General features: G+C 43.0%; 2 protein-coding genes and 1 long non-coding RNA gene across 24 annotated transcripts in view; 1 reads left to right on the top strand and 2 right to left on the bottom strand.

Moving 5' to 3' along the window:
• TFCP2L1 (transcription factor CP2 like 1) overlaps positions 1 to 4457 on the bottom strand; it is a 41535-nt gene extending 37078 nt beyond the window's left edge. Inside the window, exon 1 of the mRNA XM_083585722.1 lies at positions 4199 to 4457. Coding sequence (XP_083441848.1) covers positions 4199 to 4260 — 62 coding nt within the window. The 5' untranslated portion in view covers positions 4261 to 4457. The remainder of the gene's footprint in view (positions 1 to 4198) is intronic.
• A 90-nt stretch (positions 4458 to 4547) lies between these two features.
• Positions 4548 to 20407, top strand: LOC310749434. Its single transcript, XR_014541619.1, has 2 exons — positions 4548 to 4692; positions 18412 to 20407. It is a non-coding gene; the product is annotated as an uncharacterized lncRNA (long non-coding RNA).
• The window catches only part of CLASP1 (cytoplasmic linker associated protein 1), a 163330-nt gene continuing 159429 nt past the window's right edge, over positions 19219 to 23119 (bottom strand). For all 22 annotated transcript variants that reach the window (XM_083584369.1, XM_083584380.1, XM_083584388.1 and 19 more), the window contains one exon: positions 19219 to 21881. In XM_083584369.1, the coding sequence (XP_083440495.1) occupies positions 21795 to 21881 (87 nt within the window). In that variant the 3' untranslated portion in view covers positions 19219 to 21794. The remainder of the gene's footprint in view (positions 21882 to 23119) is intronic.

The following is a 23119-nucleotide window of genomic DNA, read 5'->3' as shown; positions in this document are numbered from 1 at the left end:
GGGGTTGCGAACGTGATCCGTGCAGGAGGCACGTTCACAACCCGCAGTGTTCCCAACCTGCAGTGCCGTGTCTGCACACATGCACGTTGCGATCTGGCGCTTCCGGTACTTCCGGGTTCGGCGTGGTGCGCAACCCGAAAATACGCAACCCGAAGTGTCTGTAACCCGAGGTATGACTGTACAAAGAAACACCCTCTTGGTTGTAAAGAACACAAGCGTAGTCCTCTGTGCACCTATATACACCTTACAGAAAAGTTATTATCAATAGTAGCTTCTGATGGACAAAAAGAAAATGGCAAAAAGTTGCAAAAAAGGAAAGTTGGTAACAGCTGTCAATATTGTTGTTATGGTACATGAATATAAATCAAGCCAACATTAACAGTTTCAGTTCAACCACATGTAGAAATTGATTGCAGAGTTTACCTTGCATTAACTGCCACTGAACCTGCTTTAATTTCAGTGGGAGGGGTGGTGGTGGTGAGAGAGATGAAGTAAAAATATTCTCAAAACACAGAGCATAAAGCAAGGTTAATGTTCTGCCACAAATCTGAAATAGGTAAGAGTTGCCCCGAGAGACATTTGTGCCTTTTAAAAAGTTGAAACAGAACTGTTTCACCAAGGGTAGAATTTCCTATCAAAGAGCAAAAGGATGGGGGAATGTGCAGCTAGCAGCAGACAGGTGTCTTCTTCAGGGTTTGGGTACAAGAATGGTCCTGGGTGAGAGATCCCACAAGACAGCAACAGCCAGGGAAGGGCCCCTTACCCTTGAACAGTACTGAGACCAGGACAAGACTCAAGTCAACACATACACACATGTTCATACCATGGAACCAGCACCACACTGTACCAGAGAAGGGTGTAGGAAGAACACAAGAGCCTGTACCAACAACACATTCAAACCATTAGTGCATCATGTGCTGCTCTATATGGCTTGGCTTTTGCCTGCATATTGGTGTCTAGACTGCCAAACAAGTTATAACATGGGAAACTGTTAGGCAATGAAACCTAAGCGATTGCAATTTAAGTTTGCCATTTGCTCCTACACTCCATTTTTAAAACCAGCTAAATGCAAACTTTATGGCTTCAGTATCAAACCAGATTTCTCTCCCCCTCACACCCCCAATTTGCGTTTACCATCCAGTCTGATGCATTTGTCATCTTAAAAGCTTCTTCACAGTTTTCTGACATTTTTGTTGGTCCTACCAAAGGCATTGCTTGACTATGGATTTTGAAATAGCATTCTAGACACAGTTCAAAAGCACAGATAAAAATCACACTATTAAAATAAAAACACAACAGTACAAGTATAGCTTTCTGTTGGGAAGGGCTGGAATGTAGGTTTTCCATTTGCTATCTTTTACATTACCCACTGCCCCTTTTGCTAAATAAATAAAATGTGACCGATGTGGAAATAAGGCAGGAAAAAACTGGATTAAACAAGCCCAGTAAAGTGAATGAAAAGGATCTAGTCGTCATCATTCAAACGAGGGGAGGAGATAAGAATGAGAGAAAGCTGGTTTGGAAAGCTAGTGCCTCTATCTGCAAGACATTTGCCAGTGCTTGCAAGACACTTGCTCAGTTCTCAAAGACCACTTTGCTAAATCTTCCCAGACCTGTTCATAGAGGGAATAATTTAAGGGATAGATCTATGGACTCTACTCAAAAAAAGCCCACGCCGTACTAAATTTGCTACTGTTTAAGGTGCTGTAAGGCTTGGTTACCCCATCGTTTAAGGATGGCTGGAAGTGCTAGTCCATTCCAGCAATCAATCTCTTGTGATACCTTAAAGATGAACCATTTTATTATGCCATACATTGTCATGGACTACAGTCCACTTCATCAAAACACATGAAGTGTTAGATAGTACTTAACTGGCAAATTCAGTACAATTATATGCATGACTGTAGAGTACTGTATGCACATCTATAGAGTTGAAGAGGTGCATATGTATATACTTGCCATTCCAGGATTACACTTCATGCATCTGATGAAATGGACAGCAGTCCAGGAAAGCTTATGGCACGATAAAATTGTCAGTCTTTAAGACACCACAATAATATTTGTTGCTTTTGTGGCAAACGACTGAATGTTGCAGTGGCTACTCTTCTATAAATAGTTACAAAGCTTTTCGTTATACCACAGTTAACGCATTCACAGTCATGAATACCAAGTGTGATCCTTACTCTCTCATAAGATGCACTGGGAGAGAAAAGTCTGAGCAATCTGTAAGTGCACAAACACAACGAAGGACTCGGTGTTAACTAATCCAAACTAAATAACTACTTGGTCACCAGAGCTTCCACCTCACTCACAGCTGTGCAACTTTTCAGTGACAAATTACTGGAAAGGCATTAAGAGGTAATCGGCATTAATTGACCTGGGCTAGAAGCTGCAGTCACCAGGCTCCTTTAAGTTTTCTGGAATTTCCACTTGTTCAAACCCACATCATACTTTCCACACACCCCAAAAAAGTGGGAAATGTACAAACAAATCCAAACCATTAAGAGAACCCACAGAGAGGGCAGCTCTCCCTAGGTATCACAGGTGAGCATGATAACCCACAGCTGCATCACTCTCTCCTCCTGGCTCCAGAGAACGGCGCCCATCCAGCTCCCTGAAACAGATTAGCCCATCTGAGCTGCCACTGCTCAGCAACCCATCCCTGACCACAAGATTCACACACACAGATGAGGTCTAAATGGAGTCCACTTTCACAAATCCACATCTTTCCGAGACGGCACCTATCCTTGCCGGTGGCGCAGCTACATAAAGATCCATTATTTTTACCAGAATCCTCATAACTTCAGAAACTGCACACGCACACCACACACGTGTCTTTTCCTCTCTCTCCCTCTCCTCAGAACCAATCACCTATTTAGATTAGGGTTACCAGACGTCCCCGTTTCCCGGGGACAGCCCCCGGATTTGCAAATCTGTCCCCGGGAAACGTGGCAACGACAGCCTCAGCAGCCCGGAGCCAGCCTGGTAGTGCAGTTGGCTCTGGCTGGCTTCAGGATCTGCCCGCTGCCATGGCGCCTGCCATTTTTCCTGCGCCATAGCAGCGAGCAGCTCCTGAAGCCAGCCAGAGCCAACTGCACTACCAGGCTGGCCCCTCCTGGGGAACGGCTGGCTGCCCGTGATTCCCGAGCCTCCCCTGATCTGTCAAAACAAAGGGGGAAGGAGATCAGGGAAGGCTCAGGAGTCACAGGCAGGCAGCGCGCCGTTGCCCAGTTTTTTTAAAAAATGCACATTTATGTTTCACAGGGTGTGAAAGAAGGGCTTTGCACGTGTGCTTCGGCCCAGGGTCTTTTGCCACACCATCCCCACTACAGTGGTACCTTGGGTTACATACGCTTCAGGTTACAGACTCCGCTAACCCAGTAATAGTGCTTCAGGTTAAGAACTTTGCTTCAGGATGAGAAGAGAAATCATGCTCCAGCGGTGCAGCAGCAGCAGCAGGAGGCCCCATTAGCTAAAGTGGTGCTTCAGGTTAAGAACAGTTTCAGGTTAAGAACGGACCTCTGGAACGAATTAAGTACTTAACCCGAGGTACCACTGTACTGACTTCCTGTTGCTACTCACCTTAAAAAAAAAAGTGTCCCCGATTCATTGAAAAAAAAATCTGGTAACAATAAATTAGGTTGCCTATAATGTTCCGCAACGCACTGTCAACTGATGGTGTTCTATAAAAGAGCCCAGTCAACCACAACCTCTTAAAGTCGTTCGCCCCCGAAATTAAACAAACCAGCCCAATTTGACTCCACTCATTCCTGCTCAGTATGCTTCTAGCTCTCTCTCTCTCTCTCTACAGCACCACGCCGCCTGGGTCCCGCTCCCCGTCCTTCCCGCATCCCCAACATGGACCCTCAAAGGCTGCAACCATATGCACGCTTTTCCTAGCAGGAAGCGCCGCTGAGCGCAGAGGGTCTTGCTTCTGAGCAAACACGCATAAATAAGAGCGGGAGCTTGCGCTGCACGTCCCTAATGTGGAGCCCAGCAAGGAGACCCCTCGATCCAGAGACCTTCCTTCTGCTCTGCAGCATCAACCAATAGCCCCAACCGCAAAGCCATTGCCTTGCTCCTGTCTGCCCGCATTTTAGTCAGTCGGTCGACGTCTCCCCGCCGTCCTGCTTGAGAACCTTGCGCCCTTTTCCCGCCTTACGGCCGCTCGCTCCCCGGGCTCGAAGGGCTCACTCACCGCAGGTAGCTGCCTGTCGAGTGCTGGTTGTAATGCTCCGGCTGCGTGTGCCAAAACAGCATCTTCTTCGACGGCTGCTGCTACCGCTGCTGCTAAGCTTCGCTCGCCCGGTAGCCCTAAACCCAAAATCCCCTACACGTCGAGGCGGGCTACGAACCCTGAAACCTGAAGCCAGCCCAAGACCAAACTGCGCGCACTCGGCAGCCGGCGCCTCTCCGCGCGCTTTTATTGAGCAGCCGCGTGATCCGCTGCTTGGCCGCTCCCAGGCGCTGAGGTCAGCCGCCGGCCTCTCCTCTCCGCCGCGCGCTCTCCCCGCCTCCCGCCGCCGCCGCCGGCCCGCTCCCCGCCACTCCGGGCCGCGCGACTGGGCGCCAATCCCCAGTCGGCTGCTGTCCGCGGCGCAGGTGGAGAAGCCGAGGCGGAGCCACGGAAGTGGAGTTGGGGAAGATGACCTCACGGAAATGGAGGAGCCGCACAGACTGCCTTCTTCCGAGGTTTAATGTATATAACTATTATTTATCTTCGCCGCCCCCCACCCCCCACCCCAGCCATCTTGCCTCACGATGTGTACCCAGATGCTGTACTGGAAAGTTTGCCACCTCACTGCTAAAGGCAGTGCTTTTTCTGTTGGTACGCAGGGGTACGCATACCCCTAAACATTTTGTGAATCTAAGTTTGGCCTCATTGAGGGTCGCTATTTCAGTATGAGTAGGAAAATGAGAGTACTCCCTAAACATTTTTAAAGAAAAAAAACACTGGCTAAAGGTATTGCCTAAAATGTGGTTTTTTATAGCACTTCCTGCCAAAGTAGTTTGTATACCACAGTTGGGGGGGCGGACCTCAAGCATGGGGCGAATGTGGCCCTCAGAGACCCCCCCCCCACCAATGGCTGTTAAAATTTTGAGGCCACATCGGACCTGGTAACTGCAATGCATCCTTGACTTCTGGTAATGCCTCTAGCAAAACACGCACCTGCGATTTGGCTGCAAACTCTCTCTCACCCCCACATTGAGCTTTATGCACTGCACTGCTCAGTTGGGACCCATAGGCGTTTGAGGGAAAGGGGATGCAGTTGCCTTGGCCTCGCACTTCCCCATTTGGCAGCAGGCCCCACCCTGCAAAGCGGAGGGGAGTCCAAACTCGGAAAAGGGAATGCTTATGGCATTTAGAGCCTGTCTTTGAGGCAAACTTAGAGGTGTGGATCCATTTTGTAAAGTAGAAATGGAGCTTGATACTATGCTCAGCTGCGAGGCCATATTAGCGTACACCTATACAGATATAGATACATCTTTTTGGTTCTAGTGGGATCTCCAAAGTAGCTCACAAAACACATCCATCCAAGAATAAAAGTAGCAACAACACATCCATCCAAGAATAAAACCTTCAACAAAAACAAGCAGTCAGAATTCTAAAATGGCAGCACAGAAAAATAAATCACTCTGGCAACCAGACATTATTAGAAGGGCACCTAAACAAGACCTTTTTTTATATTGGAAAACTAATTATTTGACAAAAAAAATTTTTTTTTTGACAAGGGAAGGCCATCCAGACTGGTTTTTACTGCAGTATGTTACACAAAAGGCTATATACATGAGTGACTTAAAACATAGCAAGGTTGTCCCCACCTACCCACCACTGGTTTCAAGTTACATATGTACATTTCTCTACACACCAGAAAGGGGACGGGGGTGTCCCCTCTCAGTTGGGTGTCACCTGCAAATTGGATGAGCCACCCCTCAATTCTTTCATCCAAGCCATTTATAAAGACATTGAACAACAATGGCCCCAGGACAGAACCCTGCAGCACCCCACTTGTCACTTTGTTCCAGGATGATGAGGAACCATTAGTGAGCACTTTTTGGATTCAGTCAGTCAACCAGCTACTAAGCCACTGAACAGTAACCTCCTCCAGCCTGCATTTTACCAACTTCTCCACAAGAATATCCTGGGGGACTTTGCCAAAAGCTTTACTGAAATCAAGATACACTACAGCATTGCCCTTATCCACCAAGCTTGTAACTTAAAAAGAAAAGAAAAGAAACAAGATTCATCTGGCATGACATGTTTTTGAGAAACCCATGCTGGGTCTTAGTAATCACAGCATCCTTTTCCAAGTTCTCATAGGCATGCTGTTTAATCTGTTCTAGGGCCTTTCCTGGTATTGACATCCAACTGACCAGTCAGTAGTTACCTGGTCTTATTTTACTTGAACAGAAGTAAACAATGTACCCAAATTTTGGTCACTTACAATTACAGTTTTCCTTCTGTAAACATAACGCACCCTAAAGAGAAACATCCCAATACATGTTTGTGGTAACTGCCTTTGTTCTCTGTCTCTCTCTCTCTCTCTCTCTGTCTCTCTCTCTCTCTGTCTCTCTCTCTCTCTCTCTCTGGTTTTCACAGATTAAAGGATTATGACTGCAGATCCAAACAATCATAGTTTCTATCCAAAGTTATCTTGTCAAAAGCATATGCAATGGGTGTTTATTATTTGTTTTAAATTGTTAGATATTAGTGATCTCTAATTAGTGATATCTAATTTTCATTTGCTGCCTGCAAGAAAGTTGTTATCTTGATTTCAAATGTAAATACAGTGGTACCTTGGGTTAAGAACTTAATTCGTTCTGGAGGTCCGTTCTTAACCTGAAACTGTTCTTAACCTGAGGTACCACTTTAGCTAATGTGGCCTCCCACTGCCACTGCACCGCCGGAGCACAATTTCTGTTCTCACCCTGAAGCAAAGTTCTTAACCCAAGATACTATTTCTGGATTAGCAGAAGCGTCTGTAACCCGAGGTGCCACTGTACAATGTTTACATTTTCAAGGCCTCAGTACTAGTTAGAGGAGTTCGCACAACTCACAGAGAAGGGGTGGTGATATTTAAGGAAAGAGAGACTACTCTTTTTGCCTTAAGCAGTTTGTTCCTCTGAAGATATCTATTAGAATATGTACAATTAGTGTCGGGCAGAAATGGAAAATTGCAGATTGGCGCATGACATGGAATGAAGGTTAAAACACTTGTTGGGCTATGTGTTCATAATGTGTTGAACTTATTTGTTTGAACTCTTTATGCAGGAGATAGGGTAGTACTATATTTGTTATGGGATCAACAACCCACCCCAAGAGAATCATTTTAGCTTGTGCCTTGGGGAGTCACAACTAAATCCATATTCAGTTTTCTAACATATTTAGTGATTTCAAGCACCCTGGTCCTTTGAAGGTTGACATGCAAGAAAGTCTGTAGGTGGAAATTATGAAGCGGGGTCCATTGTAATGCAAACATTACAATGCATTTTTATACCCTTGGATTATAAGATCTTTAGGTCAGTAAGAATTTCAGATAGATAGATAGATAGACAGACAGACACACACACACACACACACACACACACACACAGAGAGAGAGAGAGAGAGAGAGAGAGAGTTTTAAAATATTTCACCAGCCAGACCAGAATATGTGTGACTTATGAATTACGACATCATACCAATTTCAATATGCTTGCTCAGCTGAAGGGGCAGAGTAAAATCATAACTGTTTGCAAACTGTGGCACTCAGCTATAACACAGTTAGCCAAAAATTGTCCAGTAGCACCTTAGAGACCAATTAAGTATGTTCTGGGTACAGCCATACGTCGGGATAAATACGCTTCAAGATAAGTATTTTCGGGTTGTGCTCTGCGGCGACCCGGAAGTAACGGAGTGCATTACATCCGGTTTTCGCCGCTCGCGCATGCGCAGACGGTCAAAATGACGTCACGCACATGCGTGGAAGCAGCAAAACGTGACCCGCAGACGCGCTGTCGCGTCTTACGTTCTGTTCAGGATGCGAACAGGGCTCCAGAAAGGATCCTGTTTGCATCCCGACGTACCACTGTATAAGCTTTCATGTGCATGAAAACTTCTTCAGACACCAGTTAGCTCTGGTATCCAACTTAACCAGAAGCCAATTCATATAATCACTTTGGGGGGTTATATTCAGTTAGGTCCTAATTTTGGTAGTTCTGCCAACATGTCTGAAAGTAGTCTTCAGTACAATTTAACATCACAAATCAGCTAAGCAGAGTATCACTCGTTGACTTTGCATCCTCACATCAGCAGCCATGGAGCAGGGCATATTAATATCTCTTTATCTTGCCCAAGGCAACTGAAGGTGACTTTCAACAACAACAAAGGATAATCATGCCACTGAAGGCCATCATTTTCTCAAGGCAAAACACTAAACTATTCTGGGGTTTTCATATCTGCCATGGCACCCCAGCTGCACCTTGGCCCTTGTACTGTGAGGTGAAGGAAACAGATTTCCTGACCCAGACAGATTGTTCCTCTCTGTTTCCCTTCCCTTCCTGTGAATGTTCCTGCTGTCACTAGTTGAATGTCATAAATACATTTAAAGCAGCCTTACACCACTTATCTTGTCATAGTTTCCCCCAAAGAATCCTGGCAACTGTAGTAATTCCCCAAATCAGCTACATACAAGATTATTAGTCTTTCTTTTTTTTTTAAGATCCCAATAGCTTTACAATGTCTAACAAGAAAAATTGCCACAGAATTATTCTCTTACCACCACCCACTACTACACAGCTTTTGCAGTGCATATCAGCTATAAGACAAACATGACAAGATTTAAGAATTTACACTCCAGCTAGCCTCCAGAAAGGAAGAGGCAATTGTGCTACCTGGACACTGCTACATTGCATAACTTCAAATAATAGAAATTCCAGTGGTTTGCCTTGGACTATGTCCCCAGCTGGAACTGAACAGAATCTGATGAAAGCCATCTGCAGCTCAGAGAGGTTATCAAGCACCTCTGAGAAAACACTGACGTTCCAAAAACACCACCCAGCGCCTGCTTCCCTAGTAGGGCCTGGCAACATTCCCATTCATCAGGTGAGAGCAGGACAGGGAACTGTCTCCTTGCAGCTTTACATTTGCCTTGGCTATCTTTAGCAGGCATTCATATATGCATAAAAAAAGAAAGCAATGACCATGCTAATATATTGACTATCCGGCAGCCCAAGGGATCTCTCTTGGCAGAAAAGGTTCTTTCTGCATCTTCAAACCATATCTGTCTGGTCAGTCAAGAGCTCTGTAACTACAAGTTCATTTCACTGGGCAACTATTTTGGAAGGAATTAGCATTTGGGAAATAAATGCTGATATTAAAAACATTGGTTGTTTCACAGAAGCAACTATAGTATCTAGACATGTACATACAATTTTCTAAGTGGAAGATGCTGTAGGTGGTATGCAACTAAGTTTGACTCAGAATGACTCTGGGCTAGGTACAGTGAACCTGGTATGCTAGCAGAAGCCAGCCCAAGGATACAGTGGTACCTCTGGTTACGTACTGAATTCGTTCCGTTACTTAATTTGTTAATTTCTGAGAGGGGACATGTCCTTCTGGTGTCCCATTTCTGCACTGCCTTGACTTCATTGCTCTTAAACTGCAGCCAGGTAAATGATCCAACCTAAAACTCTTGTCTCTTAGATTGAATTTAGACAAGATAGCAGAAGCTGAGATAGCTTTGGTTGCTCTTTGTAATCTACTAATAGACTGGGTATGGTTAGTAAAGCAGAAAAGTTCATGTCAAATTGACTCACTTCCTCCTGCTCCTCATTAATTCCCAAAGTCAGTTTATACTAGGCTAGTCCCGCAGTGATAAACTAAGATCAGCTGTTGTTTCCAACTGACAATCACCTGGGTTAGATAGGAGATGCCATCAGATGAAATTGCTTGGAAGTGGTCTAGCAACTAAGCAACCTGTCTCCTTGTTTCTACTCATGTAAAAACACGCTGATTCCGGGACCGTCCGTGGGCCGGATTGAGAAGGCGATTGGGCCACACCTGGCCCATGGGCCTTAGCTTGCCTACCCCTGCTAAAGTCCAACAACATCTGGCTGGCCACAGATTCTCTTCCCCTGGTTTAATAGCAGCGCTCCCTGATCCCCTTACATTATTCTTTGTCAAAACAACCCTCTTCCAAGAAGGCAGCATTGCTCTGATTTTATTTTAGCTGCCAGGTGGGAATGCTTGTTAAGTGAAGGGGTTTCCTGCCTCACTTAAGGTGGTGCCCTCTGGATTTGCATGGGAATGCCAAGGTTTAGTGATCTGATTTCCATTTCTAACACTGACATCTGTCCTTAAAACGGAGGAATGAAAACCCAACCCAAAAACCAATTTTGTAAACTTGGTTATAAAACCCATTGATAGGTTAAAGTTTCTGCATTGTTGGGCAAGCCTTAAAGCCCTGGTAATCATTCTAGAAGCTTAAGGGTCATAGACAGTTCTGGGTTGCAGATGCCCCTCTGCAAGAAAAAGCAGGAAAAAACTGGCAGGGAGTGGAAATGAGTGGCAAGGAGATTAGAAAGCTAGTCTCCTATTTTTAGAATAGCAACAAAATCATCAAGAGTATTAGCCCCTGGGGCATGTCAGTGATGGCTTAACCCTTTGAAGCCTTGGCTTCAGATGATTTAGAAGTTAAAAAGACTGGTGTGAACAACTTCCTATTGAAAAGTCACTTGTAAGGTTTCTCTGGAAATCCCATCTTAACAAGAAATCATGCTAAGCACATAATTGTTGCTTATGTGAACACAGAGTTCATATATGCTGAAAGACGCAAATGTTTTAAAATATGCTAAAAGACTAGGGATGGGGAATCTGCAACTTTCCAGTTGTTGTTTGACTCCCATCATCCCTGAACATGCTGGCTGGGACTGGTGAAAGCGGAGGTTTAATAAGATCCAAAGAACCACAGTGCATACAGAATAAAACACAAGGCTTAATAACTGAAAGGCTTAATAATTTCATGATTTGTTAATGCGTATAATACTGTTGCTACCGTACAGAGGGCAACCACATAATAGTACTAGTGTGGACATAAATACAGTCCAGAGCTTGATTAATAAAGATTTTATACTCATAATTAGGAGGAAATAAGCCTTATTTATATTATTATGCTTCACCTTTCCCCACATGGTGTGAATTCTGAGGATAATGCCTTTGGATGAGTGATCACTAGAGCTTTTTGGTACCTTTCATATTTGTTTTATATGCAAAGGTTTATGCAAAGCATATTGAAAGCAATCTACTACTTCACTTTTGATTCCCAAAGACAGCTGCTTGGATCTGGGATAGCTTAGTTGCTACTGCATGAGACTCGTCATCATAGGGTCATGGGTTTCAGTCCCCTGTGAGGCAAAAATATTCCTGCATTGCAAGGGGTTGGACTAGATGATCCCCGTGGTCCCTTCCAATGCTACGATTCTGTGATCCCTACAACCCCCCGCCCAACTGTAACACTTTTGTTTCAATATTCACACTTGCTGCAAACTTGGGTGACCATATAGCCTACTTTGCAGAGGACAGTTCTCTATTTAAAGCACATATCTTCCCTAAAGAATCTTGGGAACCATAAATGTTTAAATGGTTAAGAGATAAATGAAGGGAGAGTGGAGGGGCTTTGAAGTTGCCCATCAACGGCATCAGGACAGCAGACTGAGCAGACATTATTTTTGCACTATGACGAGGTGTATTTCTTGTAAAATGATGGAAGTATTACTAAATTTACATCTACCCAAATACACAAATTTTGATGTGATGCATTGCTTTTTTTTCTGGTGATGCAGCAGTAACCACTCTACGACACACCCAATCCATAGGTCCATAATCATTGCGAATCATGGCCGCCACATTAATTGTCAGCAAACAGACACAATCCATTAAAAAGTTAGTTGTCACGGGCAGTCCAATCCCATGTGTGGTTAATTGGGATTAAGTCCCATCAGTATCCCTTGTATACTAACAGCCAAACCTATGCATTTTAATTCAGAAGTCTTAATAAATTAAATGATTTTCTTCCAGCCCAGGGAAGTGTGCATAGAATTCAATGGTATATTCAAGGCAGAAGTCCAGGGTCTCTCTCACTCAATAGAATGAGCTGGATGGCCCCCAAATCTAAAGAGTGGGGTTCCTATAAGACTATTAAGGCCAGAGTCTAAATAAATTACCTAACTGTAGCACTGGTAGGATTTCAGCCCTAGCTGGGAGTAAACCTCACTGAACTCGGGCTTACTTCTGAGTAAACATGTTTAAGCTCTGGTTCCTTTTAGAGTAACCTGATGAGCACCTCTAGATAGTCTAATTTCTTTTTTACATTTTTTTTGTTATTGTTTAATTGATCCAAATCCTTTCCCCCTTCAATTTTTCTTGTTAAAACTGGATTTAAAAGGGAGTTCATTATCTCAGCAACTTGCAAGTCAACCCTTTCCTCGCTAATTACTCATTACTACTTTCTCTTTAGTGCTCTTTCGCCTCCAGATATATTTGTAAACAGCCTGTTTCCCAACTCTTAATCCTTTTGACCATCCTTAAGTCATTCTGGTTTGGTCCGCTTTTAATGTTTTCCGTTTGCAAGTCTTAATAGACTTTTCACATTCCCAGTGTTTAATTTCCCACTTTGCTAGTAACAATAATGCTGTGAATCTTGAAGATGCAGCTGAATTCCCATTCTTGGGATGCTTCAGGCAATCTGTCAATCTTTCTACCAGATCTATCCAGTGGTTTAACAATGTTAACAAAGAAATCTGAGGGCTCCCTTGGACAAAAAACAAGGACACCAGCCAGGAATACCAGAGCAAAACAGCAGCCAGTAGGCTTGGTCTTTATTGAAGACTGTCGCGACAGGACTCCCACCTGCCACAAGGTGGAACAAGATGGAAGCCCCGAACAAAAGAGCCCCCAAACTTTTATTAGCTGCTAATCCCCATGTTACACCCCCCCAAACTACATCACTAATACATCATGGTTACATCATGAAAGGGGAGGTCTGGTGACAGTAATCTGAGCATCCTGGACCCTGCCCCATGGTTCTCCTTGCCCGCCACCAAACACCCATCAAGTGTAACAAAAGAGTTATTTACATTTCCCTGTTTCCCAGCCAAGTTAATCACACCCTTTTGTCTTCATCTGGGTTTGTTATTTCTGGAATGGCTACCTGTCTGGCACTCAGGTATCAGGATGCCAGGAATTATCACTCAGGCAGAGGGGCTGCTGAGTAGCTGAGCTCATATGTCTATATGAATTTCTGAAGTTTTCCCAGTGAGCCAGTACACAGATACATTTATCAGTGAATTCTTACATTTGGTATCGTGCAGCAAAGGCCCTTTGAATAGATAGGAAGAAACTGTGATGAAGTGTTTTGTGGGGACAAATCACAAAAGTCACAAAAGTGATTGTGCTGATTTTTGGTAGTGGGCTGCATGTGCATGCTATCTGCTGGAGGGGCAACCCCCCCCAACCCATAGATAAATTCCTGCAACAGCAATTCACAAAATGTTTAGGGGTACGTGTCCCCTTGCATCCCCCCAGAAAAAAGCACTGCTTTTAGGGAAGGAGATGTTCCTTAGGGGATCCTCTTCACTCCCTTAGTGTTGCAGAAACTGCCTCTTCTGTGTATTAGATTCCCTGATGAAGAAGGCCTGCTTTCTGCACACATAGCAGCAAAGGGTTGCATACTCTCTTTCTATTACTCTGGGGATTACAAATAGAGAGTCAGTGCTGACCAAAATTCAACACACCTACCTCTGCCTTGGCAGCACCAGCCTCACTGAATGCTGTTCTACAGGCAGGCAATGGATTTTGTAAGGGCATGCGTGTCTTCATCATAATCTGTTGATTAGTGCAGGAGGACTCTCGCTTACACTCCCTTTCCACAGTTTCTTGAGGCTTGGTGGTTTGTCTATTGAGTTCACACAGATCTCTGGCTTCTATCTCCCTGGATGCCTGCCAAAGACTTCTGCAAACTGTTACTTTTCTTTAGATCTGTTGGGTTGTCTGTCAAATCCTTGTTTTTGAGTCTGATCCTTTTGCTACCTCTATTATCAAACACTGAGATGTTGTACATTAGAATATATGATTATGTAACCTAATAAGCCCTATTGGATGCAGATTCCCAAGGTTACAGCTGATCAGAAGCACCTCATCCAGTCCTCCCGTACACTGTCGCTTACCTGCCAATGTTATCCTCAGTGTGGAACTCTTCAGTGGATCTTGAAGCTCATCTGTTGCCCCACTTAAGAGCAGTAGTGCAGCTAGGACTGGACTTTAAGGAAGAGGCTCAGTTCCCCGCAGCCTCGCAGGTCCCCAGATGGCCACCCAGAGAGTTACAGATGATGGAAGCAGGAGCAAACAGGTCCAGGGTTGGCACCAACTCTTCATCTTCTTCTTTCTTTGGCGATCACTCATAGCCAAGTAAGATTGTCTTCCACGAACACGGTTTTAACAGTGTGTCCGTAAGTGACTGTGGCACCAACTATCTGTACCATGGCACACACATGCCAGGGTTGCCAAAGCTGGTGTTAGCTACTGCAGCCTTCCTTCCTTTTTATTAAACAGAATGGTTACAGACACCCATTTTATTTATTTTTACTTTACTTTTACACAACAGAATAGTGCTTACTCAAGTAAATGCCTTTAGCATTGGTGCAGCAGAAGCAAACTACATTTTATTCCTGTTGTCATGACAGTGCTAGAGTTTACACACGTTTTAAAATGTATTCTCAGGGTTGTCAAACCTTTTGTATTTTGGTTTTTAACATATCAGGAACATAGAAGCAACTGTAAAACTTAGAATGGTGGTGGTGTATGCATATTGGTATGTAGAAGATAAATATTAATGGTCCATAACTGAATGCACAAGACCTTTGGGACCTCTGTAAGACCCCTGAGTTCAAGGTCTAAATTTACCTAGTTGCACTGTTGGTTAAGAGCTTCCATTGCTCTTATCTTTCTCACTTTTTGTGATAAGAACTTATGGCACAACATCATGAAAAGACCACATGAAAGTTGCATTTGTGTGGAAACCTGTTGGTTGATAGAGATGTTAGCAAATTGGATAGAGTTTACTACTTTGGACAGACTTCAGGTTCCTTGCATATTGTACAGGATGTTTTGTGGGGGGGATTCTGGGAATATGGAGCACACTCTCAAATACTAGAGTTTTAGGAAACTCTTATTGGTGGCAATGCAGAGAGCCTCAATCTGACCAAAGCCTTGACAGAAACAAAAAGGTAAAAGCCCCCATGCCTGATATTTATTTTTTTAAATGCAAGGACTAACGACATGAATGATTTCTAGTTTGCCCATTATTTATTTACCTCTTGCTTTTCTTTATCTATTCCTTAAATTAAAAAAATTGTGCTGTTGGCGTGACTATGACTATGCTGGATTGCAGTTGCTTGACAGTTTCCTGCTGATTGCTGAGATTCCATCTCAACATTAATTGTTGATGTGTTTTTTCCATGGCACAAGGTGTGTTGCCTCCCATCTACAAATCACAAGGAGATTAATTGGATACTTCTGTAGCTGACACCTCAAAAGCTACAAGGGAAGTATATCCATGATCTTTCCATTTGGCAAAATCTAGTAGAACAGCACTGAGGATAAGCTTATGACAACAAAATCCTAAGCAGTTATTTAAAAATTGAGTTGAGTGAGAGTAACTATCCTGCCTACAGAAACTTGTCATTTATCTTTTAGAACCCAGTGTTAAAGATTATTGTTTCTGCGCTCTCTCTCTCTCTCTCTCTCTCTCTCTCTCTCTCTCTCTCTCTGTGTGTGTGTGTCTGCCTGTATATTTTACAACAGGTGGGCATGCTTAACTAAAAAGTACTACTGATGCCTCTCGTATGTTTTAACAAAATCACTGTTTACTTTCATAGAAATGTGACAGCAGGATTGCAGCTATTACCTCCTTGTGTTTTGTCTAGAACAGCCACTTGGATGAACTGAATATAAAGGGGATCGTAAAGGCTATATAGTAAGCACGTGCATTCAAAATTTGCATTTCTATCATGTTTTGCCTAACATGCAATTTGCAATGCCGGCAACTTCAGAGCTTTCTGCAGTGCTTCAGGGCTAAAAACCAATTTGACCCAGTACGGGCAGATCCCATCAAGACACTTTTGCCACTGTGTCATTTGTTGTTGGCACATCTACAGGCAAATCAGGCTGAGAAGCCCCCTAAGGCATAGCATTAAAAAAACGGAGATATCCCATCCCCACAGAAACAAGAGAGCATATATATATAAAGAAGCTAGCCTTAGACCACAGTAATGATACATGTTTCAGGATGTGCCAGAGCAACAGCTGACCCTGTTCTGTGGGAAGAACTGCAGTCTGACAATGCAGGCATGCTTTGAGGAGTGTGGCCTGCTACTAGGTTGCTCAGCCCTTGCTCTCTTGACTAATTACATCAAGCAGATGGGGATTTGCTGGACTGGTGTAAGCGGCCATTAATACTTTGTTGTGCAAACAGGCAGCCCTGGCCCCCTTGAAAGAGACAAGCATGCTGGCAGTGCCGGATTTACGTATAAGCTAAACAAGCTATAGCTTAGGGCCCCACTCTCTTGGGGGCCCCCAAAAAAATTAAAGGAAAAAAAACCTGATTGTACATTTCCAAAATAAATATTTTGTTATGTGCAAATGGCTTTAGATACCTATTAGGTCCATAAATCACCATATAGCATATATTCAACACAAAAAACAGTGACAATTTGTTGTTGACGAAGGACAGCTGGACATATAAAGAGCCCCATTACTTCAGTAGCTTAGGGCCTCATCAAACCTAAATCCGGCCCTGCATGCGTGCATGCCTTTATAAACCCTCCTTGGATTCTTAAGCATAGCAATATCTATCAACCAGTTGATCAACTTTGGGGCAAAGTACTTAAACAGGTGGTCCCCATGAAACCCTAGGCTCTGTTGTACGAAACTACTTACCTAGACACATTTCATTCTCTTTACAGTGGTACCTCGGGTTAAGTACTTAATTCGTTCCGGAGGTCTGTTCTTAACCTGAAACTGTTCTTAACCTGAAGCACCACCTTAGCTATTGGGGCCTCCTGCTGCCACCGCGCCGCCAGAGCACGATTGCTGCAAAGTTCTTAACCCGAGGTACTATTTCTGGGTTAGTGGAATCTGTAACCTGAAGCATCTGTAACCTGAAGCGTCTGTAACCCGAGGTACCACTGTAGTGCCCTGGCTTTGGCAATGAAACCACCTTATGGATGGCCTGTGCTGGGGGAGACCTAGCAGGAGAGGAAACAATGTTGATTATTCTGGACCGCGCTCAGAAGGTTTTGATACTATCAGTCATTATATTTCTCTGGATTGGCTCTGTGGGTTAGGAGTTAGAGTGACGGTTGCATTTTTGACATTTATATGAAGTTCATTCCACAGTGGGCACAAAAGATTGCATTGTTGCACACTTATTACTGTCTCTTGTATTTTATTGCCTCCAACTGTTGTTTTCATTCATCTCTATTTTATATACACCTACCAGTTTTCCAAGATGCTTCAAACAAATCAAGTGGGCTCTAGCAAACAACGTGTTACTCTTACAAGTGCCACAGACTTGTGATAATTTTTGCAGGAATAGATTAAGATGTGGACAATTCTGCAGTTGTTAAGTGTTGAAGAGTCTTTGTTTTCAACCATCAAATGTGGCTTTAGTTGTTCCAGTCCAGGACATCAAGCAAGTCCTAACAGCTTAAGCACAAATAAAAAAGTATTTATAAGATATTGCTGGGATGGAGGAGGAAGCACACAGCTCTGAATGTTTAGTGTCAATACTGCATCAATCAAATAGGAAATGAAATATCAGTTTTGTTTCAAGCATATATTGACACCCAGTGAATATCTCAGTGCATGAAACAGTTCTTCTGGCTATGCTAAGTCAGTGAATTCAATATGCTTACGATAAGAATCCAGTCTTGTGCTCATGTCTATCTGGGCTAAAGCCCTAGAACCTGCATTAATGATTATCTATCAAGTAGTAAAACCCTTTGAATGTGAAAAGGCAAGAGTCCTGTGCAGGCATTCAAAAGTGACAAGTAAAATTGCACGGGTGTGTGTGTGTGTGTGTGTAGAGTGACCCTGCCCTATGCCTGTGTAGTACACTTACTGCACAAGGCTTTCCATGACTGCTCTGTAGTCCTGAATTCAGTGGGGCTTACTCCCAGGTAAGTAGGGTTAAGGTTGCAACTAATGTTGGAAGGTATGCTTGAAGGATGGCGGGATTCCCAAGGATGTGCTCTGCAGGGAGCTGGCTTCAGGCACCAGGCCCATTGGCAGACTAACTCTGCATTACAAAGATGTCTGCAAATGTGACATGAAGACTGGCAACATTAACCCCGCCATGTGGTAATCCCTTGCAGATGATGGCAGTGCCTGGGACAATCTGTCAGGTTACTTATCCACAGCAGTGACCAGATGATGAATGACCGCATAGAGAAAAGAAACGCCATGGTGCATCTGCAGCAGCACAACCGGACACCTTCATCTGTCCCAGCTTCAATAAAACATGTCTCTCAGGTACCAGTCTCTATAAGCCACAGCAGGTGCTGTAACTTTCCAACTGTTTGGTGCCAGCCCCCAAGCCGTACCCCTTCATTGTCTCCCAAGACAGACAGATGCCAATGGCGTTTGCATGACCATGTGATCTGTACATCACATTTTTACATTATGTAGATCACATGGTTTGTGGGGAGGACTATGCATGTAGGGCAAGGTCAGGAAAAGAATTTCTTTAGCTCAAGGCAGAATTCCCATCTGAGCAACCTTCTGTGGGTCACATTCTGAAGATGGGCAGAGCCAGAGGCAAAAGTGAGCAATACAATGATTTTGCCTTTGTACAGTAGAGTAATTTCTACGCACCTGTACACCCTTCTCTTCTATCCTAGCAAGCAAGGACCAATATCAGAGTTTCAGAATTTCTATAAGCATCTCAGAGCACTGAGAGGGCAGAACTTGGTGCCACAGTCATGATCCTGCTCTCTCCCAACTATGAACGTCTGAACAGGGATACAATGCTACTATAATGGGTGTACCCTTGGACAGTGTCACATGTGTGGAAATAAATGTGATTTGGGGTTTAAAAAATCGTGCTTCAGTGCTGACAGTTCATCTTTGAGGTCACCTGCTTTCATGACCAAATTGTAGTGCAAAGAGGCTCCCATAAGTACTTAAATTTAACTGTCATTTATTCTAGGGCAAACTCAAAAGGTTTCATTTTATTTTTTAGCAAATTCTATCATGTAAATGTTAACATAAAAACATCTGTACATTTGCCATGATACACTCAAAAGTGAAACAAATAAGATATAAATACAGATATGGATGTAACATGACAAAAGCGCCCAAAAAAAGAGAAAGAAAATAACCAACCCAAAAATAGAAATTAAATACATGCGCGTGAACACTGTGCCAACAAACTCTTTTCTGATGGCTGACTGTTTTGAGTGGCTTTATAAGCCCATCCTTCCCATTTAAAACATTATTACTGTTAGCAAAATCCTGCTGCATTCTACAAACATTTCTCTGTTGTCCTTTAATATGAACTATTACACTTGATAAATAAAGGGTCTGGGAGGGTGGTAGAAAGAAGATTTATATGACAACGTTGCAAGTTACATTACTTATACAGGTTATTGAGAAGCTACTAGGAAGCGATAGAAAAGGTCTTGTGTTGTACTGTAATCCAGGCAAGCACACATAGTGTACCTTTTAAAAGGAAGCCACATGCCTCAGTCGATGCTGGACTATATAAGAGACCTACAGTACTTCAGATGGTGTGAAAGGGGTTGCATTGATTTGTTTGCTCATGCCCTGGGACGCTGGCGCCCCACTGGCAGCATGTACATCTCCATCGAACCCAACCCAACAGCAGGCAGGGTTGTTCTGTGCGGATTCTCAGATATGAAGGTCTGGGAAGAGGAGGGAAATGGGTGCGGGGCAAGGGAAGGGGCGGGGGATGAGAAGATGGGGAAGAATACAAAGAAAAAGAAACCTCTTTCTTTCAAAAGGTCTGAAAAGTTAAAGCCCTGCGTAAGGAGGCAGCAAGTAAAAAGGCAGCTGCAGACATTTGGACAGTGCTGAGAAAAGGTAGGAGCCCTCCGTAATCTGGCAGCTAAGCGCCAACATCATGCAGATTTGTCTTCACCAGCATGTATGGATTGGTAGCCAAAGGGTTCTTGTGCCTGGAAGAAAACACCCACCCCACCCTCAACTGTATAGCTTTAAGAAAGCAGATTGGTGCAGATTGGGTACTACCTAGCCCTTTGAGTACTACCCTAATGAAACAGAGTCATATCTGAAATACTAAGAGAGAAGGGAAACAATTTGCTATGTACAGTAGACACAAAACAAGATTATAAATAAAATCAGATTGTGTGGTTGTTGGGAGGTGGGGTGACAAACTCCTGGAGTACTCAAAGGTTGGGTGGGGAGGTGGCAACAGAAAAAGTGTCACACTAAGGAGCATTGGTTGACAAACGAAAGCAGTATTTTATTAAGAAAGGAAGGCCTGGTTATCTGAGTTGCAGCTCCTACAAAAGCCAATCGAGGTTTGGAAAGTACAAATTTCATACTGAGGATTGAAGCAGCAGCAGTAGTAGCACATTTCACATATCTTTTCTAAGAGATAGGTTGTCAGTTCCTTTGACAGTGAGTGTTGATACTTAACCAGTTCAGAGATATTACAGTGCATTCACGCTCAGTGCATACTAACAGATTTCATAAAGCTAGATAAAATTTTTACAGAAGGAATTCAATCCCCAGCGAATACTGTAACAGAACAGAGTTCCGTTTTTTAAAATAAAATAAAATAAAAAAAACCACCATGAAAAACAGAGTAGGAATGAGTTTTGTCAAGTAAGTAGAACCTCCTCTGGAGTAAGAAGTCAAGACTATATCACAGCATATAGCTTTGCTTTCTTTTTTTTTTCTCACTTTGTAAAAATGTTTCTCAGCATGTGCTAAAAATAATAATCAGATAATTGAAACATCTACACAGAGGCGGGTCTTAAATGGGTTATAGTAGGGTAAGTGCATCTGCCCTATATAAACAGCACCATTGCAAGTTTGCTGAGATCTCCCAGGGAATTTCCATGACCGGTGTCACTCAGATGATGGTACTATACAATTTGTTTGTGTTGGTGTTTCCCCCTCATAATAATTTTAAAAAGTGAGTTGAGGGGCCTAGTTTCCTTTCCTTTTTTTAAAAAAGAATGTAGGGCTTTCTCCCAAAAAAACCCAAGTGAGGCCATTCTAAATTTTAACCTCATCTCTGAAACAAGGACACATTCCTGAAATTAGAGGAACAGGAGGAACTAGTCAAATGTTTGACCGATACAAGCACAACCTAATAAAAAACCCAAGGTCTGAATCCAAGAAGTCATACTCAAGGTAGATCCACTGAAATCAATTCACATGATGAACTTAAGCCCATTGATTTCAACGAGTCTACTGTAAGTATGACCCCCAAAACGTCAGTGGATAACTGCAGTGTGTTTAACCATGGTGTGTTCTATCGCCTTTTTAATTTTTTTTAATGAAGAAGACTGCAACCCAGGCCTTGCTTCCTTTACATTCAGTAACAATAATATCCTACCATAGAAAGCTTTTAAAAGGACTAAAAATACTGATTGCAATAAATATCTGCATGGCCTCCATCAGCGGGTGGAGCATGCTGATGAGGGGAGGGTCTCTGAGAGGCACAGCTGATGGCTTCTATGTCTACAGGCATGTCCAAAGATCTCCATTAACTGTGCGTGGAAACATCTGAAGATGAGCTGCTGTTGCTGTTGGTGGTCTGGGCCCTCTTTATGTACAAGTTGAGGAGCTTCATCTGAAAGAAAGGAGACACAGTAACACCCACTCCTCTTCATTAATTTGCTTCCAGTTCAGAATGGGTCTTTCACAGTGCAGTCCTATGTGTGTCAGCCTGGAAGTAAGTCCCACTGAGTTCAATGTGACTCATGGATCCCTGACTTTAGTGTAGGCACCCAATGGTTGTAATTTTCACCAAATTTTCTGTTTTAAAATTTCAGATAAACATTTTACAAACTTTAAAATATCCATTGACTTCCCCCCTTCTCTTTCCATGGTTCATTTTACATATCATACATCCCTGCATATTTTACTATAACCGTTCAAATCAATTTTCCACTTTTACATCCATCAAAAATTGTTTACTCTGTTGAATTTATCTTAATGCTGGCAGCGTTTTCAGCTGTTTACAGTTATTTTCCATATATTCAATAAATGTTTTCCAATCTTCTTTAAACGTATGTTCTTCTTGCTCTTATTCTATATGTTAAATCTGCAAATTGTGTATATTCTGTCAATTTAAGTTGCCAATCCTCTTTAGTTGGGACCTGGCTCACTTTCCATTTGGGGCTAACGAAACACGGGCTGCAGTTGTTGCATACATAAATAACCTTTTCTGACACCTGGGAATTTCAGTTTGGGTTATCCCCAACAAAAAGGACTCTGGGTTTTTTTTGGTAAAGTAATTTTAAATATTTTTTTCAATTCATTATAAATCATTTCCCAATACCCCTTTACCTTTTTACATGTCCACCACAAGTGGAAGAACGTTCTCTTCACTTCTTTACACTTCCAACACTTATCTGATTCTGTCTTAAAAATCTTAGCCAACCTACTCAGAGTTAAGTACCATCTATGAATCATTTTCAAATTGTTCTCTTTCAATGAATAGCAGTTCATTGAAAGGTGACTGAGGATTTTTTTTTACTGTCGTATGGCTTTACTGTCAATGATTTTACTTTCGTTTTTTATGATGCATAGCAAATTTATTTTATGAGGCAACTAATAAAAAATAGAAGAAAATGGCTGGTCCCTGCACAAAAAGAATACATGAACACAAGTCAGACATCAGAAAGCAGTGGAAGAACATATCAACTTGCCAGGCCCATTATGTCCTTTTGCCATTTTGTGTGTGCCACAACTATTGATTTCTCCCAAACGCTGCTGTGGCTGAGCAAGGCCATTTTATATTATAGGGGACTCTTTTCCGGGCTAACATGTATGGCAGATGCTCCTCCATCTTGAACTAGCCAAAAT

Source organism: Podarcis filfolensis (genome assembly GCF_964270895.1).
Source record: "Podarcis filfolensis genome assembly, chromosome: 1".
In the NCBI taxonomy this organism is placed as follows: Eukaryota; Metazoa; Chordata; class Lepidosauria; order Squamata; family Lacertidae; genus Podarcis; species Podarcis filfolensis.
Note: the sequence above shows the minus strand (reverse complement) of the source record. Positions and strands in the feature narration are given on the sequence as shown.